Below are 22,915 nucleotides of genomic sequence, written 5' to 3'. Positions count from 1 at the left end.
CATATATTCTATGAGGCCAGGGTTACCCTGATACCAAAACCAGACAAAGACACCACATAAAAAAGAAAACTATAGGCCAATATCCATGATGAACATAAATGCAAAAATCCTCAACAAAATATTAGCAAACTGTATACAACAATATATTAAAAAGATCACTCACCACGATTAGGTGGGATTTATTCCCAAGATGCAAGGATGGGCCAATATTCACAAATCAATCAATGTCATATAACACACCAACAAAACAAAGAATAAAAATCATATGATCATCTCAATAAATGCAGAAAAAGCATTTGACATGATTCAACATCCATTCATGAGAAAAAAAACCCTCAAATGGAGTTAGAGAGAACATACCTCAACATAATAAAGGCCATATATGAAAAGCCCACAGCTAACATCATCCTCAGTGGTGAAAAACTGAGAGCTTTCCCTCTAAGGTTAGGAACAAGACAAAGATGTCCACTCTTGCCATTTTTATTCAATGTAGTACTGGAAGTCCTAGCCACAGCAGTCAGACAAGAAAAAGGAAATAAGAGGCATCCATATTGGTAAAGAAGCTAAATTGTCACTATTTGCAGATGACATGATATATACTTAGAAAATCCAAAAAACTACTAGAAGTAATAAATGTGTTCAGCAAGTGGCAGGATAAAAAATTAATACCCAGAATTCAGGGGCATTTTTATACACTAACAGTGAAGTCATGGAAAGAGAAATTAAAAAAAATATATCATTTACAATTGCACCAAAAATAACAAAATACCCAGAATAAATTTAACCAAAGAAGCGAAAGACCTGAAGCCTGAAAACTACAAAACACTGTTAAAAGAAATTGAAGATTACATAAACAAATAGAAAGATTGAAAGCTACAAAACACTATTGAAAGAAATTGAAGATTACATAAGCAAATAGAAAGATAGACCATGCTCATGGACTGGAAGAATTAATATTGTCAAAATGTCCATATTATGCAAAGCAATTCACAGACTCAAAGCAATCCCTACGAAAATACCAACAGCATTTTTCACAAAACTAGAACAAATAATACTAAAATTTGCATGGAACCACAAAAGACCCCAAATAGCCAAAGCAATTCTGAGAAAGAACAGAGCTGGAGTTAACACAATTCCAGATTTCAAGATGTACTACAAATCTGTAGTAATTAAAACAGTGTGGTACTAGCACAAAAACAGATACATAGATCAATGGAACCAAATAAAGACCCCAGAAATAAACCCAGGTTTATATGGCCAATTACTCTATGACAAAGGAGGCAAGAATATACAATGGGGAAAAGAGTCTTTTCAATAAATGGTGCTGGAAAAACTGGACAGATACATACAAAAGAATGAAACTGGACTACGTTCTAACATCATATACAAAAATAAACTCAAAGTGGATTAAAGAGGGGTGCCTGGATGGCTTAGTTAGTTAAGCGTCTGCCTTCAGCTCAGGTCATGATTCCAGGGTCCTGGGATCCAGCCCCACGTTGGGCTCCCTGCGCAGTGGGGAATCTGCTTCTCCCTCTACCCTTCTCCCCTGCTTGTGATATATCTCTCTCTCTTTCTAATAAATAAAAAAGTCTTTAAAAAATGGATTAAAGACCTAAATATGAGGCCTAAAAACATAAATGTCCTAGAAAAGAATATAGGCAGTAATATCTCTGACATCTGCCATAGCAACGTTTTTCTAGATATGTCTCCCAAGGCAAAAGAAACAAAAGCAAAAATAAACTATTGGGACTACATCAAAATAAAAAGCTTTTGCACTGCAAATGAATCCATCAAGAAAATGTGAGAAGTTATTTTGCAAATGAAATATGTGGTAAAGGGTTAGTATGCAAAATATATAAAGAACTTATACAACTGAATACCAAAAAACCAAATAATCCAATTAAAATATGTGAAACATGAACAGATATTTCTCCAGAGAAGACATACAGATGGCCAACAGACACATGAAAAGATGCTTAATATCATTAGTTATCAGGGAAATACAAATCAAAACCACAATGAAATATCACCTCATACCTGTTAAAATCAAGAAGACAAGAAACAACAAGTGTTGGCAAGGATGTGGAGAAAAAAGAACCCCTGTGCACTATTGGTGGGAATATAAATTGGTACAGCCACTGTGGAAAACAGTATGGAGATTCCTCAAAAAAATGAAAATAGAAATACCATATGATCCAATAACTCCATTATTGGGTATTTACCTAGGGAAAACGAAAACACTGACTTGAAAAAATGTATGTACCCCCATGTATTATAGCAGCATTATTTACAGTAGTCAAGACATGGAAACAACCTAAGTGTCCATCGATAGACAAATGGATAAGGAAGATGTGATACACACACACACACACACACACACACACACACACAATGTAATAAAAAAGGATGAGATGGCGCCATTTGAGATGACAGTTGGAGCTAGAGGGTATTATGCTAAGTTAAATAAGTCAGACTGAGAAAGACAGATACCATTTGATTTCACCCACATGTGGAATCTAAAAGAAAAGTAAATAAACAAACAAAAAGCTAAATCAGAACTATAAGTAGAGAGAACAAACTGATGGTTGCCAGAGGGGTGGGAATGGGGGATAGACAAAATGGGTGAAGAAGGGTGGGAGATACAGAATTCCAGTTATGGAATGAAGAAGTCACAGGAATAAAAGTCACAGCATAAGGAATACAGCCAACAATATTGTTATAGTGATGTAATGGGACACATGGTAGCTACACCTGTTGTGAACATAGCATAACGTATAAACTTGTCAAATCACTAAGTTGTACACCTGAAACTAATGTAACATTGTGTGTCAACTATACTCTAAATAAATAAATAAATAAGTAAGTAAATAACAATTATCAAAATGGCAAAATAGCACTTATTCTTTGTCAAGCAACTTCTAAGAACTTAATATGTGTCAACTCACTTAAAGCTTGACACATAATGACTATACTATGCAGAAGCTCTGCTCCAGCAGAGATGGCTTGTAAATCTGTATCAGAGCTTCTTAGTGGCCAATTTAAGAATGGAACAATGAAAAGTTACATCACAGTGACTATAATTAAAAATAAGCCAGTTTGTCAGGAAGAGCCCAGAAAATTCTTGTTTTTGTGAGCCAAGAAAAAATTCTTCCATGGATCTTAAAAAACTGGAATGTGTAGAGCACACCAATGTCAACCTTGATTTTAATAATTAGATCCATAAACTAATTTCCTTATAATTTTCTTTAACGTAGGCAGAGAGCTTAACACCCAAGCGTAGTTGAGTAAAAGCAGTTTTATAAGAGGCCAACATGATATGCTGTACATAGAAATTCTTCTGGAACCTGACTTGATCCAAGTATGAAATTTAGACTATTTTGAGAAAGAGATGATCCATTAGAAAATCCTCATAAATGTGATTTTCCAAACTGAGATTTTATAATTATGAGGCAGCATAATTCAGAATTCAAAGATATACTATCAGGTAACTAACAGGCAGTCATCCCATGTTATTATTTGAGGATGGAATCGTAAGATTCAACAGTCAACCAGCCAAAAGATTCATGTCCTATTGAGAAAGTATGAGAAACCTAACCAGGATGCATGCCTCTTCATGGAGGTAGGAGTGGGGAGTGTCTTGCAACAGGCCAAAATTCTTTAATACTGCTGTGGTAGTTTGCACTATTGGCTTCAGTTCCCCATATCTTATTGTAACTTGGAGCTTGCCCTGTTGCTTAATAGTTCCTCCTACTAAAGTTGACGTTGGCTATTTCAGTGTCTTGGACAGAAATTACAGTATGCCAGTTTCAACCTAGACCTTAAGAGACCCTATATATTTTTGCTTGTTCTCTTGAGCCTATGCCATTACCATGAGATGAACTTACTTTGGATAGTTGCTGCCCCTTTCATCTGGGCCTAAAAATAAACAGGTGTTGAGCAGAGATGTTCTAACCTATTTGTAGGCCTTTAGCATGAGACAGAGCCAGGTGCTGCAGGTGAAGGCACATCTTCCCTAGCTACTTCACAGACCTCTGAGAAAAATAAAAGCTTTTGTTAAATGGCACTGGGATTTTTGTGTGTGTGTGTGGTGTGGTTATTTGTTACACACCAATGGCTGACTATTGCAATTGTGCTAGGTTAGTTTCCAACACATGAAGAGCTGGAAAATGGAGGTTCTAAATTTTTATCCCATAGAATATCACAATGATAATTTTACCTTGGAGAGTTTTTAAAGCAAGTTTATTGCATATTTTTTCCCGCTTTGTTGAAGATTAGTTGACCATAGAGTTGAGGGTCCATACCTGGGCTTTCTATTCTGTTCCACTGGTCTATATGTCTGTTTTTGTGCCAGTACCATGCTGTCTTGGTGATCACTGCTTTGTAATATAGCTTGAAATCAGGCAACGTGATGCCCCCAGCTTTGTTTTTCTTTTTCAACATTTCCTTGGTGATTCAGGGTCTTTTCTGATACCATATAAATTTTAGGATTGTTTGTTTTAGCACTTTGAAAAATGTCATTGGAATTTTGATTGGGATGGCACTGAAAGTATAGATTGCTCTGGGTAGCATAGACATTTTAACAATGTTTATTCTTCTGATCTATGAGCATGGAGTGCTTTTCCACCTTTTTGTGTCTTCTTCAATTTGTTTCACGAGTGTTCTGTAGTTCCTAGAGTATAGATCCTTTACCTCTTTGGTAAGGTTTATTCCAAGGTATCTTATGGGTTTTGGTGCTATTGTAAATGGAATCGATTCTCTAATTTCTCTTTCTATAGTTGCATTGTTATTGTATAAGAAAGCAACTGATTTCTGTGCATTGATTTTGTATCCTGCCACATTACTGAATTGTTGTATGAGTTCTAGTAATTTGGGGGTGGAGTCTTTTGGGTTTTCCACATAAAGTATCATGTCATCTGTGAAGACACAGATGTAGTGAAAAGAGGGCCATATGCACCTCAATGTTCATAGCAGCAATGTCCGCAATAGCCAAACTGTGGAAAGAGCCGAGATGCCCTTCAGCAGATGAATGGGTAATGAAGATAGTGGTCCATATATACAATGGAATATTACTCTGCCATCAGAAAGGATGAATACCCAACTTTTACATCAACATGGATGAGACTGGAGGAGATTATGCTAAGTGAAATAAGTCAAGCAGAGAAAGTCAATTATCATACGGTTTCACTTATTTGTGGAACATAAGGAATAGCGTGGAGGACATTAGGAGAAGGAAGGGAAAAATGAAAGGGGGGGGAATCAGAGGGAGAGATGAACCATGAGAGACTATGGACTCTGAGAAACAAACTGAGGGTTCTAGAGGGGAGGGAGTGGGGGGATGGGTTAGCCTGGTGATAGGTATTAAGGAGGGCACATATTGAATGGAGCACTGGGTGTTATACGCAAACAATGAATCGTGGAACACTGCATCAAAAACTAATGATGTATTGTATGGTGACTAACATAACATAATAAAATAAAATAAAATAAATCAAAGATAAAAAAATAAAGCAAGTTTATCAAAGCACCCACTTTGACTATAAAATATATTAAGAAACTACTTAACACAATGTCTATCATTAAACAACGTAAATTCTTGAAGCCTTAAATAAAATAATAGTAACAACTATATCTTTTTATTTTTATTTTTTTAAGATTTTTATTTATTTATTTGACAGAGAGAGACACAGCAAGAGAGGGAACACAAGCAGGGGGAGTGGGAGAGGGAGAAGCAGGCTTCCCATGGAGCAGGGAACCCGATGCGGGGCTTGATCCCAGGACCCTGGGATCATGACCTGAGCTGAAGGCAGACGCTTAACGACTAAGCCAGGAGACAAAGGTAAGCCAGGTATTACACTAGGCACATTATCTCATTTCACTTTCAACAGTTATGCAAGGTAGATGGTAAAAATGCAAACTTCTGTCAGTGAGTATTGGTCAACCAATAGTTACTTAAGACAGTTAATTTGCAAATTCCCTGTAAGTAACAAAATCTTTGGCTGGTGTTCTCCATTCTATTATTAACTAAAGAGGTTTGGAATAACTTTCTGAGGTTTGGAAACCACACTTTGGTCACTTTGCCTACAGAAATAAGACTTAGTACCCTCCATTTCCTCTGGCAAATATTTTCTGGGTCTATGACAATTTCCTTAATTTTCTACCCTTGTGACTTGTTAGTGTTACAGGGATTTTATTGCTATGATCAGAATTGAAGATGTTTAGTCAACTGATTAAAAGGGAAGTCATATTTTGTTTGGGTTTCAATGAACCTATTCACCTGAAGACACTTAGTCAAGCCTTTTTACTTTGTAGATTGAAAAGCACAAGGACACTCCTTTTGCAACTCATCCTATCAAGAGGAATCTATTCCCTACCCTTCAAATCTAGACTGTTCTTTCACTTGCTTTGACCAAAAGAATATAGTAGAAGTGAAGTTATGACTTTCAAACTAGAACTTAAGCTTCCGCCTTGGTTCTTTGAGAATGCTGCCCTGAGACTGACATGTGAGGCAGCCAGTCTAGCTTACTGAGGATGAGAGGCCACAGGAGAACCAAGTGCCCCTACTGATTAGCCTTGCACCAGCTGCCAGATATGTGCCTGAGGCCATCTTGAACCTCTGGCTATAAACCCAGGAAAAACCAGTAGCACCCAGCCAACACATAGAATTTGAGAAATAGTAAATTGTTGTTGGTTTAAACCACTAAGTTTTGGTGTGCTTTATTACACTGAAATACATAGCTCATACTTTTTCTTCTTATTCCTGGGAGCATAGTGAAAAATATTAGATAATTTGGGAAAAGGTAGTGAACAAAGGAGAACAGACAGCGAGTAAGTTCTATGCAGATGGATCATACAGCTTTACTTCAGCAACAGGAAAGGGGAAAAATGAAGAAAATATCATTGCAGATTAGAAGAGATGAGTGACTCTGCAGATAAGGGAGGTAACCAGTAAATTGTGGAGGGGGGGGACAGCTCTGTCATTGCTCCTTGGTGGCCCTGCATGTATCCAAATAGGCCAGATTTGGTCTGCAGCCTACCCTAAGTTTGATGAGCCTCCTTCTGTTCTTGGAATGCGAGAAGCTGAAGGCTTGTGAGGAGGGGCTACCAGGACATTTCTCACTTGCTTTCCTATCTGTCAGGGAGACTGACATGAGACAGTATCTCACTGTCTCCCTGGTTCTCATGAGGTGTGAGGCATTCTGCCTCACTCCCCCTTAGAAGGAAGCGCAGGCTATAAAATTGTTTAGTGGCAATCTAGAATTCCCTCCTTGGCAACAGAGAGTATTTCGAGTTGATTTGTAATCATCTGGCCCTTTTGTTTCAGTGCCATCCTTTTTGGTCTGTAAAACAGGTACCTTTGGCTACTCTTCCATGTCTGTGTAAGTAATAAACCCTCTAAAGCTAAAAAGGGCTCATGGTCTTTACTGGCCAATTCTCAGAGGCCTTGGCCGTGGCCTTGCCTGCTGTCTGACACAGGTCGTTAATGAAAAACAAAACAAAACAAAACTTGTCATAAAGAATTAAAAACAACAAACCATAATTTTGTAGTTGAAGTAGGATGAAAATTTGACATATTTTCTGTTCCCCACCCTATCCCAAATCTCATCTTCAGTAATGAATACATGGATTATCAACACTTCAGTTTTTTGTCATCCATACCCCTAACTAACCTTTGTAAGTTCATCTGTACCATCAATAAATGCATCTCAATAAATGAAAAACCTACATATTCCTTTAAAAAGATAGTCTGGATTGGCTTAGAAGCAAAGGTACAGCAAATATTTAAAATTTTAACTCATATCTCAGGGAAAGTGTATATACTTTGTCATAAATTCTCAAGTTACTGAAATATTTAAGACAAAACTCATGAATTCTCTTTTTTCTTGTCATTGTTAACTGCCCATAAAGAGAAACAAGTCAGAAAAATAAATCAGTAATACCAGGAATTTAATTTTACTGCTATGTAAATAATTTTCCAAATAAACAAAATTTGGAATGGATATTTTCTGTACAAAAGAACCTGACTCTCAAAGTGCATAAATATACCACTGATATTAAAGTCTTTAGGGAAGCATGTAGAATTTAGGGAAACTTTTAGTGAGAATTCCCATTCCAAAAATGCTTATTAAAATGAACTTATTTTGTTCTTTCATTCTCCCCACTACCTGTGAAGGTGAAGAGTCCTTAAATGTAAATTTGAAACATTGGACACCAGGAGGAATAAGAAGAAAAGCAAAGAACTTGGATTATAAATAGAATAAAAGAGGCTCTGAGTAATCAAAAAGTACCTGTGAACACATCCTGTGCAAAACCTAAGCAAGGATTCTGCCCACTCTGGCCAGATAGAGAGCTACTTTTGCTCTAAGTAAATAGCAAGCTAAATGAGCCCATCTTTATTAAGAGGATATTTGAGCCATGTGGAATGTAAGCAATGAAAGTGGTCTAGCCAAACTAGTTTCTACTTTATGCAGACACCATTCATTCTTCTACACTTAAAAATTCTTAAGTGTGTGCAGGCCAATATGGGGATGGGGTATTCATCCATGAATAAAAATGTAACAATTCAACTGACATCCACTGAGTGCTAACCACGAGCCAGGCATTATAATTATCCCATTTGTCTCCTTGGCTCTAGCTTTCCCTACTGTAATCCACTTCTCTGCTTAAAATTATTCCAGGGCTGCCCAGTGCTTCCAGAATGAAACACAAACACTTGAATCTGGGGCAAACAGCCCAGCCCTTGCCAGCCTCTCTGGGATCCTCCCTGCCAGGCTTCTTTCCCATCTTGGATCCCCTGCCCCAGACAGACTTGAGCTTCCCGGAGGTGCCCTTACTTCCATGCCTTTGCACGTGCTGTAGCCTTTTCCAATCCCTACCCTTTCTATCTCCAAAAGAATAAATGCTCCTTCTTATTCTGTAGTATAATCTGCCTATAACTATGCCAGCACTGATTTCACAGTGAACTTGCTCCCTCCCTCATCCTTGGACTCTAGTGCTTAGCCAGGAATAGCAGTCAAAAAATGATTATCAGATTAATAGTGAACTTTAAGAAACGTGTATGAGTGTGAGCTGAGTGTGATTTTGGTGTGAGCTGAGACAATGGAAGTGTTTGTTATAGTGAAGATGAGAAGAATTCTTCAGAGAAAGAGTATGCTTTTAAAAATGGCAAAGAGGTATGAATTTTCAAAAGCTAATTATACTGATAGCTATGGATGCGAAGTCTCTCATGCATGGTTCACAGGAGTCCAGAGACTACGAGTTCTTATTTGTGAGGCTAAAAGAAAGGTGTGGACTTATGAATAAAGCAGACGAGGTTCACATGGCTTTGTATCGGGCTATGAGAGGAAAAGAGGGCTAAAGTAAACCTTAGTTTTCATGATTCATCTAAAACCTTAGCATCTACTTATTCTTCCTGACTCTGGGCTTGGAAAAAAATGCTTAACATGGCTTTAAAAAATTATACTGGCAAAAATGGGGCTAAAGCTTCTGGGGCCATAATGAATGCACAGAACTTTCTTTGGAAAGGTAAAATTTGACTGGTGTTACGAGTCAATAGGAATCTAGGAAAAACTTTACAGGAGGAAGGGAAAAAGAATGAATCTCAGTATTATGGAAATAATATTGGATCTGGAATTATAAGAGCTAAAATAAAGTCTGCTTATTCTTTTTCAATACTGGCATGGGCTAGTCATAACTTCTCTATGCTTGCTTCCATAATTGTAAAGAAGTAATAAAGTAGCTCTGAGATTTCCAGTTAATATGGTAGATTAAACCAACATTGGAGATCTGCTCATTCCACAAAGTTTTAAAAGTTTTAAAATAGGTTTGAAGTAAGAAAGGGAGATCTCCAAATAATGAAATAAAGAGGAAATAAAAATCAGGATGTGGAGGGAAAGCTAGTGCTAAATACAGCCAGAGGGGCATTAGAACAAGATATACAGCTAAAGAGCTGGAGATTATAATCATGAGAGGAAGGAAGTTAAGGTATGCATGGCTCCATGCATGTTAGGTGCTATAGCGGGGGTCCTTTCATAAACCTAGGGGTCTGAGAGGCCTGAGAGGCCTCTGATCCAGAGATAGGTATGAAAAAAAGTCAATTGTATATTAAAGATCATTGTTTGGTAGGAGGATTTTATATCAATTAAACTTCATTAAATTAAATATGCATATTAAAATTTAAGAGCAACCACTTAAAGAACAGAAATAGTATGTTAATCTTCCTCTTGTCTAATAGATCAATAACAGACAGTAAAGAAAATTATGGTAAATAATATAGGATAAGATGGTGAATGTCAGTTCAAACAGTAATAATCACAATAAAAATAAATGCATTAAACTTATTAGTGAATTAATAGTGACAATAATAAAAACTGAATGGTAAGAAATCAGAGAGGGAGACAAACCATGAGAGACTCTTAACTCTAGGAAACAAACTGAGGGTTGCTGGAGGGAGGTGGGTGGGGGATGGGGTAACTGGAGGATGGGTATTAAGGAGGGCACGTGTTGTGATGAGCACTGTGTGTTGTACGCAACTGATGAATTACTGAATTCTACATCTGAAACTAATGATGTACTATATGTTGGCTAATTAAATTTAAATAAAAAATAGTGACAATAATGATAATAATAATATATTAATATTCAGCTCATAAAGTTGTAAATTTAAGTGAAATAAATGTTATGTAAATGCTTATTGTTAGGTACAATGCCAAATGCTTTTCACTCTCAATCCAAGTTCAGGTTTTACCAATAACCTTTAAGACAAACTAACCGGAAGACTGTTCCCAAAGCATTTAGAAAGTTCAGTACTCAACTTGTATAAGTGCCTCTCATCTAATGATTTCCCATTCTTCCAGAAGACAGAAATGGCAGCCTCAGGACAAGATGAAGAACCCATGTCATTGAAGATTTCCGGGCTTGTTAATTTCTCACCAAATGTTTAGTGTTACTGGACTTAAGTTGGAAAAAAAGGAAAACGATGGATTTGGCTTCCAATTTACTTTGTCCTTTGTTCCATCTCTTCAGGAATTCAATTGAATCTGTTTTACAATGTAAAAATTGTGTTAAAAATACAAAGCAAAATTGGATCAAATGAAATTTTTTTGGTAATTAAATAACATTTGGGGTGATAATACTATAGAAAATACTTTGGTACTGCTTCCAGAATACAGCATTTTAAAGCCTGATAGAACTGTGAAAACTTTCTAGCTCAGTGGGTTTCTGGTGTTGCTCTAAAGAGTCATAGGGATCTGCAGGGCCTTCGAGGCCATGGGAAGGAGGGGCTAGGATTCTGAGCAGAAGAGGCTCCAGGTGCCTTCTCATTGCTTCTTCAACTTGTTTAGGCTTCAACTGGGCTTCTGTGTGAGATTTCATTTGAAAATAGTGCAATAGTGGGCGCCTGGGTGGCTCAGTTGGTTGAGCGACTGCCTTAGGCTCAGGTCATGATCCTGGAGTCCCGGGATCGAGTTCCACATCGGGCTCCCTGCTCAGCAGGGAGTCTGCTTCTCCCTCTGACCCTCCCCCCTCTCATGTGCTCTCTCTCTCTCATTCTCACTCTCTCAAATAAATAAATAAAATGTTTAAAAAAAAAGAAAAGAAAATAGTGCAATAGCTATAGAAAGAAAAGGGAAGGGAAGGGAAAGGAAGGAAAGAGAAGAGAAGAGAAGGAAAGAAAGTCAAAAAACATTGAGCCCACATTCTGTTTTATAGATGATGAAACAGAGATTCAGAGAAGGTAAGTGGCTTGCTCACTGCTGACAGAACAAATAAAAAACCAGGGACTAGAAATCAGCCTCTTCCTCCAATACTATCTCTATATTAGAGACAATGATTTTGTTTTTCTCCTGACAAAAGGAACTGAGGCATTGTATTAAGTGTTAGGACTAAAAATATAAATAAATTGCGGTCTTAGCCTTTAGGGGCCTTTGATTCTATGAGATCAGCTAGGAGAAAGTTTTAAGAGGGATGGAGCCATCAACACTTTTTAATGCAGTCATTAGAACCAAGAAGATGAGAACAAAATACCCCAAGTAAATTAAGAGAAAAGAAAAGGAAAAGGACTCACATTTTTAGAGCTGTTGAAATTTGACTCTAGTATTGCCGTGATTTTACATTTATACCATCACGGTAAAATAGATCACTGATGAAATTTATATCTCCATAGATCTTTAAGAAGAAACTAGATAATCATTTGCTAACATGGTCTAGACTAATGGCTCCAAACTTTTCTGATCACATGTTTCAGAGTTCCCAGGACCACACTCACTTCTGACAACAACTGCAAGTTCAGGTGGTCCCCAAGACTACTCTTAGTTTTGATAATTCACTAGAAGAATTCACAGAACTCACTGAAATCTGTTATGTTCAGTTATGGTTTATTACAGTGAAAGGATACAGGTTAAAATCAGCCAAGAGAAGAGACATATATAGAGCAATGTCCAGGAGAATTCTATGGATGGAGCTTCCAACTGTCCTCTCCTTGTGGAGTCATAAACAACATTAACTTCTGGCAATGTGTGACATTACACTTGGAGTATTGCCAACTAGGGAAGCTCACCTGAGCCTTGGTGTCCAGAGTTTTTACTGGGGTTTGATCATACCTTTAGTGTCCAATTCCACTGAAGGTTAAGCTGATACTACTTGGTCCAAAGCCCCTACCATGTATCACATTGTTAAACCATCCAGTGTAGTCCAATGTCCTCAGGTAAACAAAGACAGTGTTGTCAGCCAGGACATTCCAAGAGTTCATTTGCTGGGAGATCATTTCCTGGGAGCTGAGGGCAAAGGCCAGGCTTCTCTTTAGATTAGGCTAATTCTTTACCTTTATAAATTAATAAATTATATACAAGTATGACATACAAGTATATAATGGACATTATGAAACACATAAAAATAGAATTTATTGGAGGAATATATAGAAAGTTAAATACCAAATCCAGAATAAGGAAGCCTAGGTCTCATCTCACTCTGCCATAAAAAAATCTTTGTGTTTCAGTTATCTTGTCAGCAAAATGGGAACAGTTAGCATGGAGCTCAATATCTGTCAGCTGTTATTATTATACAATGTGTATCTAAAAAAGGAAATAGAGCTTGAGAGTGTGAAGGGATGGGTCTTTTCTGGGAGTGGCTGGATTTGGAAAATTCAGTAAGGGTGGGGAAAAAATGTAATACATTAAAAACCAACAACAAAGAAAAGTGCTTTGCTCTGAGGAAGTTCTTAAAGTTGTGCTAATATAATAATGTAGTAAATGGTGCTGAAATAGCTTGAATGTTTGCTACTAAAAAGGAGTTAACTAATTTACCAAAAAGTTTTAAAGAAATTAAGAGAAAAAAAGCTAAAATGATGCAGTGTGCTTACATGTTAAAAATATTGCATAGAGGGGCTCCTGGGTGGCTCAGTTGGTTGTGTCCAACTCTTGATTTTGGCTCAGGTCATGATCCCAGGGTGGTGAGATTGAGCCCCATATGGGGTTCTGCACTCAGTGGGGAGTCTGTTTGAAATTCTCTCTCCCTCTCCTTCTGTCCCTCCCCAGGTTCTCTCTCTGTCTCTCTCTGTAAATAAATAAAATCTTTAAAAAAATATATTGCATTGGGATGCCTGAGTGGCTCAGTAGGTTAAGCGTCTGCCTTTGGTTCACGTCATGGTCCCAGGGTCCTAGGATTGAGTCCCATATCCGGCTCCCTGCTCAGCCGGAAGCCTGTTTCTCCCTCTCCCTCTGCCTGCCGTTCCCCCTGCTCATGCTCTCTCTCTCTGACAAATGAATAAATAAAATCTTTAAAAATATATATATTACATAGAAAAAAAAGATGTAAATAAAATACAATGAAGCAATAAACAATGGAAGAAAAATGGCTTTATCAGTAATTAACTATATGGATTTCTCTGGGTCTGTTTCCTCATCTGTAGTTATGGAAATTGGAAAAAAGAATCTATAAAATTCCTTCTAGCTACAAAATTATTTTTGGTTACCACAAAATTTGATCCTCAATGAGGGAGAATACATATAAAATATATACTTGCTTAGTTGTTAAGAAACAAGATACAATCTTTTTTCTGCAGTTTTATTTTCCTTAAGTGTAAATAGCACCATTAATAAAATCATTGAAAAAATATCTGTCAGACAATGAAGAAACAACTGGAAAAATTAAGAACTAGAAAAAATTACTCATTATCTCTGAATCTGGCTAATAGCATGGGTACTTATATTATTGGTGATGTCTTCAGAAAAATTAGAACAATTATGAACAAAGCAAATTTAAAATGATGTTTGGGTGTTTTTTTGTAAAAAACAAGCAAACATTAGATATAAGAATATAAAAGCATAGTCTACAAGTGGCTAATGGAATAAGGAGTTCTGGAAATTCATGAAAAGATTTCAAAGGTAATAGACTGCATGCAAAACAAAGCTTATGAAATCAGTGGCAATGTTAAATTGACTCAATTCTAAAGATGTAATCCTGGAACCAGAGGAGTCAATGTTGAACCATATTGTAGCCTACAAACATTGCTGCAAAAGGAAGGAGACATGTTCCAGAACCTTCTAATATTGTACTCATCTCTGGAAACCAAAGATCTTAGAAATGTGAGTAGAGCTAAAGAAATATAAAAGAGCCAATAAGGTAATTAAACCCTGGAACATATGAAGAAAGAAAGTGGGAACAACAAAATTCATAGAACCTGGAAAATCAATAAGCAAAGAAAGGAAGGAGAATCTAGGACTGTCGGCATATTAATGACAATTAAGAAAAAAATTATTGGTGATAACATAAAAGAAAGGAAATTAAATTGAGCTTAGAAAGATTCAGTTTAATGACTGGTGAAACAGATTATAATAAGTTTTGCTGAAACTAAAAAATATATTATGAATTAGCCAATTCTCTATGGGAATTCAAAGTTCTCCTAGTTTTTCTTTTATTTTGTCTATTTATTTCCCAGAGTAAAAAGTAAATGTAAACTAAAGGTAGACTCAAAGAACTAGATCAAGTCTCAAAATATTATCTGGCTAATTACACAAGATACCATCCCATAATAGAACTGATTTTACTGCAAGATTATTTTTCATGAGTTCTGAAGACAGAGATTCTATAGCCATCTCTGGAAAACAAGTCTAATGCTAAATGACCTGTACTGTCAAACATTATCTTCGTCTCATCAGATTATTATAGATTTAGATAACTAGCTAATTTTCCCTGTATTTTTAAGTGGAGGAGTCTAAATTATCTTTTAATGTTTTCTTGACGACTCGGATTTCTGAGAGCACAAATCATAAATACACAGCCCCTAAATGGATGATCACAAAGTGAATTCACCCCTGTAACCACAGTTCAGGTCATGAAATAAGAACCCTGCTAGCACTTCCTGAGTCTTCCTATTCTCCTTGCCAGGCACGACCCTCCCTGCCTCCCCAAAGATAACCAGGAACCTGATTTCAAACACTTTCGTTTAGATATGCCTATTTTTTTTTGAAATTTACAAGAATGGCTAAACCATATGTTGTCTCTTTTTTAGTAGCTTTTTAAATTGAGGTATACTTCCACAACATAAAGTTCACCACTTTAAAGTGTACGCTTCAGCAGTTTTTACTGTAGTCTCTGTTGTGCAATCATCACCACTATCTAATTCCAGAATATTTCCATCTCCTATTTTACCCCACAAACAGCCAGGACCTACTAGCAGTTAGTCCCAATTATATGTTCTTTTTTGCTTTTGGCTCCTTTTGCTCAAAATTATGCTTGCGAGATTCATTGCTGTGTTCAGTAGCCAATATTTTTTTGAATAGAGCCTAAGGAGTTAAGTACAGGTTTTTCTAACTAATTATGGTTCCATACCAAAACTAATGGTTTAGACTCTGATTGCAGTAGTATCAACCAGGAAGAGTTAAAAAAATTGATGTGTAGGCTCCATTCCAGATAAATAAATTATAATCTGGGGGTACGGTAGGGGTAGGCTGGCTGCGGCTTTAGTAGTTTTAAAAATTGTCCAGATGATTCTGTTGTTTGCCAGAGCTAAGAACTACCACAAACAACTAATCAGTAAAAGATAGCCTGACAAGAAGGTGGCTCTAATTCAAAAGACAGTCTCTTGGGCCCTCAGGCATACTGAATTAGATTCTTGAGACAGTGAGAATCTGCATTTTGACAAGTGACCCATGTGTTTCTTATAAGGCAGTTTCAGAAATATTGCAGGAAACCAATAATTATTTCTAAAAAAATAAATGACTTCATCAACAGAGGTTTCTATTGCTTTTAAACGAGAAAACACAGATGCCAATTTAAGATACTCTTACTACATTAAAAAGAAACCATTTTCATGTCTGACTTAATTAGAGTGATGAGAGGAAAAATATATTATATCTGCCTCATTTCTTTTAATTTGATATCAGTCCAAAGTAAAAACCCATTGGGAAGTAGCCTTTTCCACCTCCTGCTCTGAGGTTAACACAGGAAACAGGTCTCCTTTTTTTAGACATCAATCCAGTCTTAGGGTTGTCAACAGACTCTGAAATTTGCAATTTGCTTTCCATTCGTAGTGGACAACATACAAAGAATCTTCTTCACATCACCAGATAAACACGTTGGGAAATTTTTTAAATGCAATTGCCAAGAAAAATGGCAAACAAAATGGAAAAGGAAAAGAAAATGCAGGAAAGGAAAAGACATCCCAAAACAGTCTGAAACAGACATCATTATATATTGTAGTATGAAAGTAACAACTTTACCTATTGATAAGGGAGAACATTTTATTAGAAGCTAGAGTTGGCCTTGGCCCTTGGAATGTATTTTTATCATCTGGTCCCGCTGGGTAATAGTTTATACATACATGGGGCAAAGACAGTGCTTCATATACAGTATTCTTTACATCCTCAGCTCTTAATAATGTATCATTCTCATTATTGAAGGACAGCTTCCCTTATTGAAGTGTTCTCTTGATCTACTGCATGATTATCAATAGCAAATTTTCACCTTGTCAATTGGTCACTAACAGTAAACTAGGTTCTGTTACTTAGTACACTAATTCAACACATTAGATGGTATTTAGTTGTCTAAACATACTAACATTTCTAAAATAAAATTTTAATTGTAGGATAGTTTAGATACACAGAAAAATTGTGAAAATAGCCCAGAGAATTTCTATATACCCCATATGGTTTATTACAACTAATGAGCTGGTATTTATACATAATTATTAGCTAGAATCCAGAATCCATACTTTGTTCTGATTTCCTTAGTCTTTACCATATGTCCTTTTCCTGTTCCAGGATCCAATCCAAGATACCACATTATTTTTGTCATATCTCCTTACACTCTGGTGGGCTGTGACTGTTTTTCAGACTTTCCTTGTTGTTTTGTTTGTTTGTTGTTTTTTAAAATAATATTGACAGTTTTGAGCAGTGCTGGTCAGATGAGTTTTAGAGTGTCACATACTAATAAACTTTTAAAGATAATTTATTCTTAGATTCAATTGACAAATTAGAAAAATTTGATTTAAAGTAATCCTAAAAGGAAAAAAATTCTTTTGGAAATGATTCAAACTATTAGGATCAATTCAAATAGACTTGAACAATTGGTCTTAGTGTATATAAAGGTATAACATAAGATAGACTACTTATGACTAATAGAATTATTGTCATTTCTAAAAACTGGAAATTAACTTTAGAAATTAATAAGAAACAAAATTATTTACATTCCTCTGGGTACCAACCTTTGCTATTATTTTTGCTTACATTGCCATAAAGTTCATTTTATCTTGAGTTCTGTTTTTTTAATTTTTCACTATTTATAGACTTGTTCACGTGTTGAAGTAAAATGTATACTTGACATTTTTAAAAGCAGCCTAATAGGGCTCATTCTATTATGTTAAAATATTTGTCTAACTACTCCCATTGTTGAATACTTGGTTTGTTTCTGTTTTTTATAATACTACTATTAACATCTTTACACAAGAACAACTTAAAGTTGAACCAATTTGCATTTTCTCCAGCAATGCATATAATGCAAGCTTTTCTGCACAGTCACCAACCCTGAATTCTTTCATATATTCTCTATCTAGTATTTAATGCTGTTTTAAATTTGCTTTGCTATACACTGTTATTATTGGAGAAAAGTTGTTCATTTTTCCATGTCTCCTTGTGGAAACTGTTTCTTCTTCTTTTGTTTAAAGATTTTATTTATTATTTATTTGTCAGAGAGAGAGAGAGCACAAGCAGGGGGGAGTGGCAGGCAGAGGGAGAGGGAGAAGCAGTCTCCCTGCTGAGCAAGGAGCCCAATGAAGAACTGGACCCCAGGACCCTGGGATCATGACCTGAGCCGAAGGCAGACACTTAACCTACTGAGCCACCCAGGTGCCCCTGTTTCTTCTTTTTCAAATAGGAACTTAAATGCCAACCTTATGGATGAAATTAGGTGAAGAAAATTTTATTTACTAATATCCTCTTAGGTAGAACTGCCCTTTTTGGAAAATGGGAGTTTGTAGTCATCAGCAAATATAAGAAGAGCTCTTTTGAGGCTAGGGATAAATTTGTTAAGAAGGATGGGGGATGAGAGAGGGAAAAGCAAGAAAGAAGGGTGGGTAAAGAGGAAATAGTGAAAGGTCAGCACTACACATTTTGACATTTACCCTCTCTATAACTTACTCAGATCTTAAAGTACTTTTAAAAACTCATGAAGTGCATAATATGAATGGGTAGATTAGTTGTAGAAACTAAGATTAGAGAAGTAAAGGGTGGGAGGAGGAAAGAAAAAAATAGTTTGCCAATAAAATACAGAGGACAGAGAGAAGCAAAAATGTGTGCGTGTGTGTGTGTGTGTGTGTGTGTGTTTGGGGGGGCACAATACAATTCTCAGTCTTTTTAATTTTTTAAGTAATGTCCACCCCCAATGTAGGGCTTGAACCCACAACCCCAAGATCAATAGTCTCACGCTCCACCCACTGAGCCAGTGTTTTTGATATCACAGTAACTGGGTTTAAGATTTGGGTCAGGTTTAACCTGAGTTTAGGGTACCTGACTGCTGCCTGGATTATATATATTTATATATTTAAAATAGCAAGCTTTTAATAGTGTATCACATTTAGTTCTTCCTGTCATTTCAAAATATTTTTATTCTTGTAGTATCGAAATATATATCTACAGTCAATGGTGTCCTCTCTTTTAATATCCACTAATTTATCTCCCACCCACAAAAGGGATGCATATGTATTCCAGTTTCTTTGGGTTTTATATTTTACATTCTGGTTTCTTGCAGGTTTATAACTTATTTGCTTCTTTTGAATCCATTGTAATTTGTGGATATGGCTGTGGTAACAATAGATCTAAGTTAATTCTTTTTCATATCATTAAAAATATTATGGGGCACCTAAGTGGCTCAGTTGGTTAAGCGTCCGATTCTTGATTTTAGCCCAGGTCTTGATCTCTGGGTCGTGAGTTTAAGCCCTGCACTAGGCCCTGTGCTAGGCATGCAGCCTACTCAAAAAAAAAAAGTTATTTCGCTTTCTATTGTATTACTTCTGGTTTGTAATAAAATAAGTCATCATAAAGGTTTGAATCTATAATTGGCCAGGTTTGAAACCCCAGTGTTCAAACATCATGCACTAAAGCTTTTGTAATCAACTTTAAAGTCTGGCCTAATCACTATAATCTTTTAAGAATTTTTTCAGGGACTTTTGAAAGAACAATTTGACCTTTTTGCCCCTTTTCAAATGAGTTTCACTATCACTCCAAATCTGTCAGGGATTTAAATTGGTACCAAGAATCATAAAATTTAGAGCTGAAAATAAGGATGACTTCATTCAACCTTGTGGTTTAAAGGTAAGAAAATAGAGGCCAAGAGAACTTGAATTACCTTCCCAAAGTCAAAGCTAGTTAATATTAGCAGAGCTGGTACTATGACCCATGTCTCTGATCATCTCAAGACATACAAGAATAAAAAAGGAACTGCCTTTCACTTTCATTATCCTTTTACTTTAAATCTCCTCACCTTGTTTTTATGCTAACCCACACTAAAATCATCTTACCTTTTATTTGTGTGGACTTTAAACGAGCAGGTCAAAATTTTAAGAGGATGAGAGTGGAAGTTTGCCACCTACAGGTCAAAAGAAAGAAGAAATCTTTCAGGTTTTTCCAGGGTAAAGCTCTGATGACATTTACAAAGCAAAATGTGTTTTAAAACATTCTTTGGGAGAGTAGCTCTCAATATAGCACAGGAAGACTTTATCAAGGGGATGTCGCCTTCATTCTCATCACTGTTAGTCTGACAGGTTTCTATAGTGTTCCTTTTCCAACAGTATATGGCGCTATGTTTGTAGAAAAGAATGATAGAACACTGAACAGTATGAATCCATAATTAGAAGGCCATGAAAATGTTTCTTAGCAACTGAGACCATCTTCCTTTTTCAGTTAGAATTTCCTCCTCACTGCTAAGAAATACCTAAGTGGGCAACAAAAGCCCTATAATGATGTTGGGACAACTGGATAACCATTTGGAAAAAGTTCTTTTAGAGTCTTATATCTCCTACTAAAATAAATCCCAGATGGGTTAATATTTAAATGTGAAAGATGAACAAGACCATAAAATTCCTAGAAGTCTGTATAGGTGATTGTAACATAATCTTGGAGTAGAGAAGCCCTGTCTAAACATAACACTAAAGGAAGAAAATCAAAGGAAAATTTAGATATTTTACAAACATTAACACTATAAAGAAAATCACTGTTCTTTTGTAAAGATTATTTGAGATTGCATTTTCTCACAAATTAGTCAAACAAAATTTTAATAATGATATCCAATGTTGACAATGGCTGTGGAAATGACTCTTTAATTTGCAGAGTCTTTTAAAAGAACAATTTGGCAAAAATATACGAGAAATGCTAAAATGTCCACCTAACTGTTGGCCAAATATCTGTCTTTAAGAACTTATCCAAAGGATATAATCAGAAGAGGTAAGATTCAGTACAAATACATTTTTTATAATCTTGTTTATAATACTGGTCAAGCTGAATTGAACTAAATGATAGGATATGGGTTAAATAAATTATAGTAAGTTATTACACTGGGATAATATGATGCCATTAAAATTATTTAACTGAGCTCTATTTAATAATATTGGGGAAATCTACTAATACATTATTGGACAGAAATAGGTTATATGGCAGTATGTTTAGTATGAGCCCACTTATTGATTAGAAAAAACATATATGCATCCATATACACAGACAAGACCTTAGAAAACTGTACAGCAAATATTAATAATGGTTACTTTGGTGTGTAGGGGAAAAAGAGATTAAGAGTTTACTCTAAAAATGTTCTTGAAGGGGTGCCTGGGTGGCTCAGTTGGTTAAGCGACTACCTTCGGCTCAGGTCACGATCCTGGAGTCCCAGGATCAAGTCCCACATCGGGCTCCCTGCTCAGTAGGGAGTCTCCTTCTCCCTCTGACCTCCCCCCATCTTGTGTTCTCTCTCTCAAATAAACAAAATCTTAAAAAAGAGTAAATAAATAAATAAATAAATAAAAATGTTCTTGAGGAATAATGGAAAGAATTTAAAGATGAATGTACTTTAAAAAACAAACATTCAGACAAACAAACCAGCTCCCAGGATGGAAGTGTGAATAGGGAAGAGAAAAAGGTGGTACATAGTTAAAGATAAAAAGAATGGGGTCTGGCTATGAGGAAGGAAATAAAAGTACTTAGGAAGAATGGAGGTACCAGAACATGTAATAAAATTGATCAAGGACACAATCAGATGTGAAGTAAGAGCTGGAACATCATGATCTAGAAGCCTGGAAGTAAGGCCACAAAGCAGCCCAGGTAAATCAGCATGCTTGCTACTCACACAGAATGGACTTTGTTATCTTAGGAGTCAGTCTAAACAGTTTGAAAGTATCCAGTTTAAATAAAGTCCTAAACTGTTCTAAAAATCTCCATAAAATGGGGCACCTGGGTGGCTCAGTCATTAAGCGACTGTCTTCAGCTCAGGTTATGATCCCAGGGTCCTGGGATCGAGCCCCACATCAGGCTCCTTGCTCCGTGGGAAGCCTGCTTCTCCCTCTCCCACTCCCTCTGCTTGTGTTCCCTCTCTCACTGTCTCCCTCTCTGTCAAATAAATAAATAAAATCTTTTTTTAAAAAAAAGCTCCATAAAAACATATTGCTAAAAGGTCACAGGTGAAAACTCATTTAAAAATAACAAAGAAACTAGAGTTTTTAGAATGGCTCATTGAAAGGTATTTCAAAATGTTTGAGGGTATGTCACTAAAATGTATTTTTTTAAGTCTCAATATTTTTATATATAGAAGATAGAGTTAACCAAAATTCATTTGATTTTCACCCTTTATTTATTTTTTTAAATATGTACTTATTATTTAAGTAATCGCTATACCCAACACAAGGCTCAAACTCAATGACCATGAGATCAAGAGTCCCACGACTTTTTTCTTTTTAAAAAGATTTTACTTATTTATTTGAGAGAGAGTGAGTGAGAGAGAGAGAGAGAGAACATTAGTCGGGCAGGAGTAGAGGGAGAGGGAGAAGCAGACACCCAGCTGAGCAGGGACCCCAATGCGGGCTCAATCCAGGGACTGTGGGATCATGACCTGAGCTGAAGGCAGCTGCCTAACTGACTGAGCCACCCAGGCACCCCTGAGCCCCATGACTCTTGACGAGCCAACCAGGAGCCCCTGATTTTCACCCTTTAATGAATTTGCTCCTAGATTCCTTTCTACTCTATCAACATAGATGGATATTATGCCATATGCAGAATTTGTATATTTGTGTTTATTAGTGTGATATTCAACCATTTTTGATCATATGACCCAATGCATATATCTATATGCATACTTATATCTATATATATATATGTCCTTCCAAACTAATATATGTAAATTATATAACCTAAAGAAAAAAGTTAAAATTACAAAAAAAAAATAG

The 22,915-nt window shown here is 36.2% G+C and overlaps 1 protein-coding gene across 1 annotated transcript in view; it reads right to left on the bottom strand.

Moving 5' to 3' along the window:
- Positions 1 to 10,893: 10,893 nt before the first annotated feature.
- The window catches only part of BBS12 (Bardet-Biedl syndrome 12), a 33,460-nt gene continuing 21,438 nt past the window's right edge, over positions 10,894 to 22,915 (bottom strand). The window contains exons 4-5 of the mRNA XM_027599268.1: positions 20,009 to 20,076; positions 10,894 to 11,036 (exon numbers count right to left, since the gene is read on the bottom strand). Coding sequence (XP_027455069.1) covers positions 11,027 to 11,036; positions 20,009 to 20,076 — 78 coding nt within the window. The 3' untranslated portion in view covers positions 10,894 to 11,026. The remainder of the gene's footprint in view (positions 11,037 to 20,008; positions 20,077 to 22,915) is intronic.

This window comes from Zalophus californianus, chromosome 2 (genome assembly GCF_009762305.2).
Source record: "Zalophus californianus isolate mZalCal1 chromosome 2, mZalCal1.pri.v2, whole genome shotgun sequence".
Taxonomy (NCBI): Eukaryota; Metazoa; Chordata; class Mammalia; order Carnivora; family Otariidae; genus Zalophus; species Zalophus californianus.
This window is presented reverse-complemented; position numbering and strand designations above follow the sequence as displayed.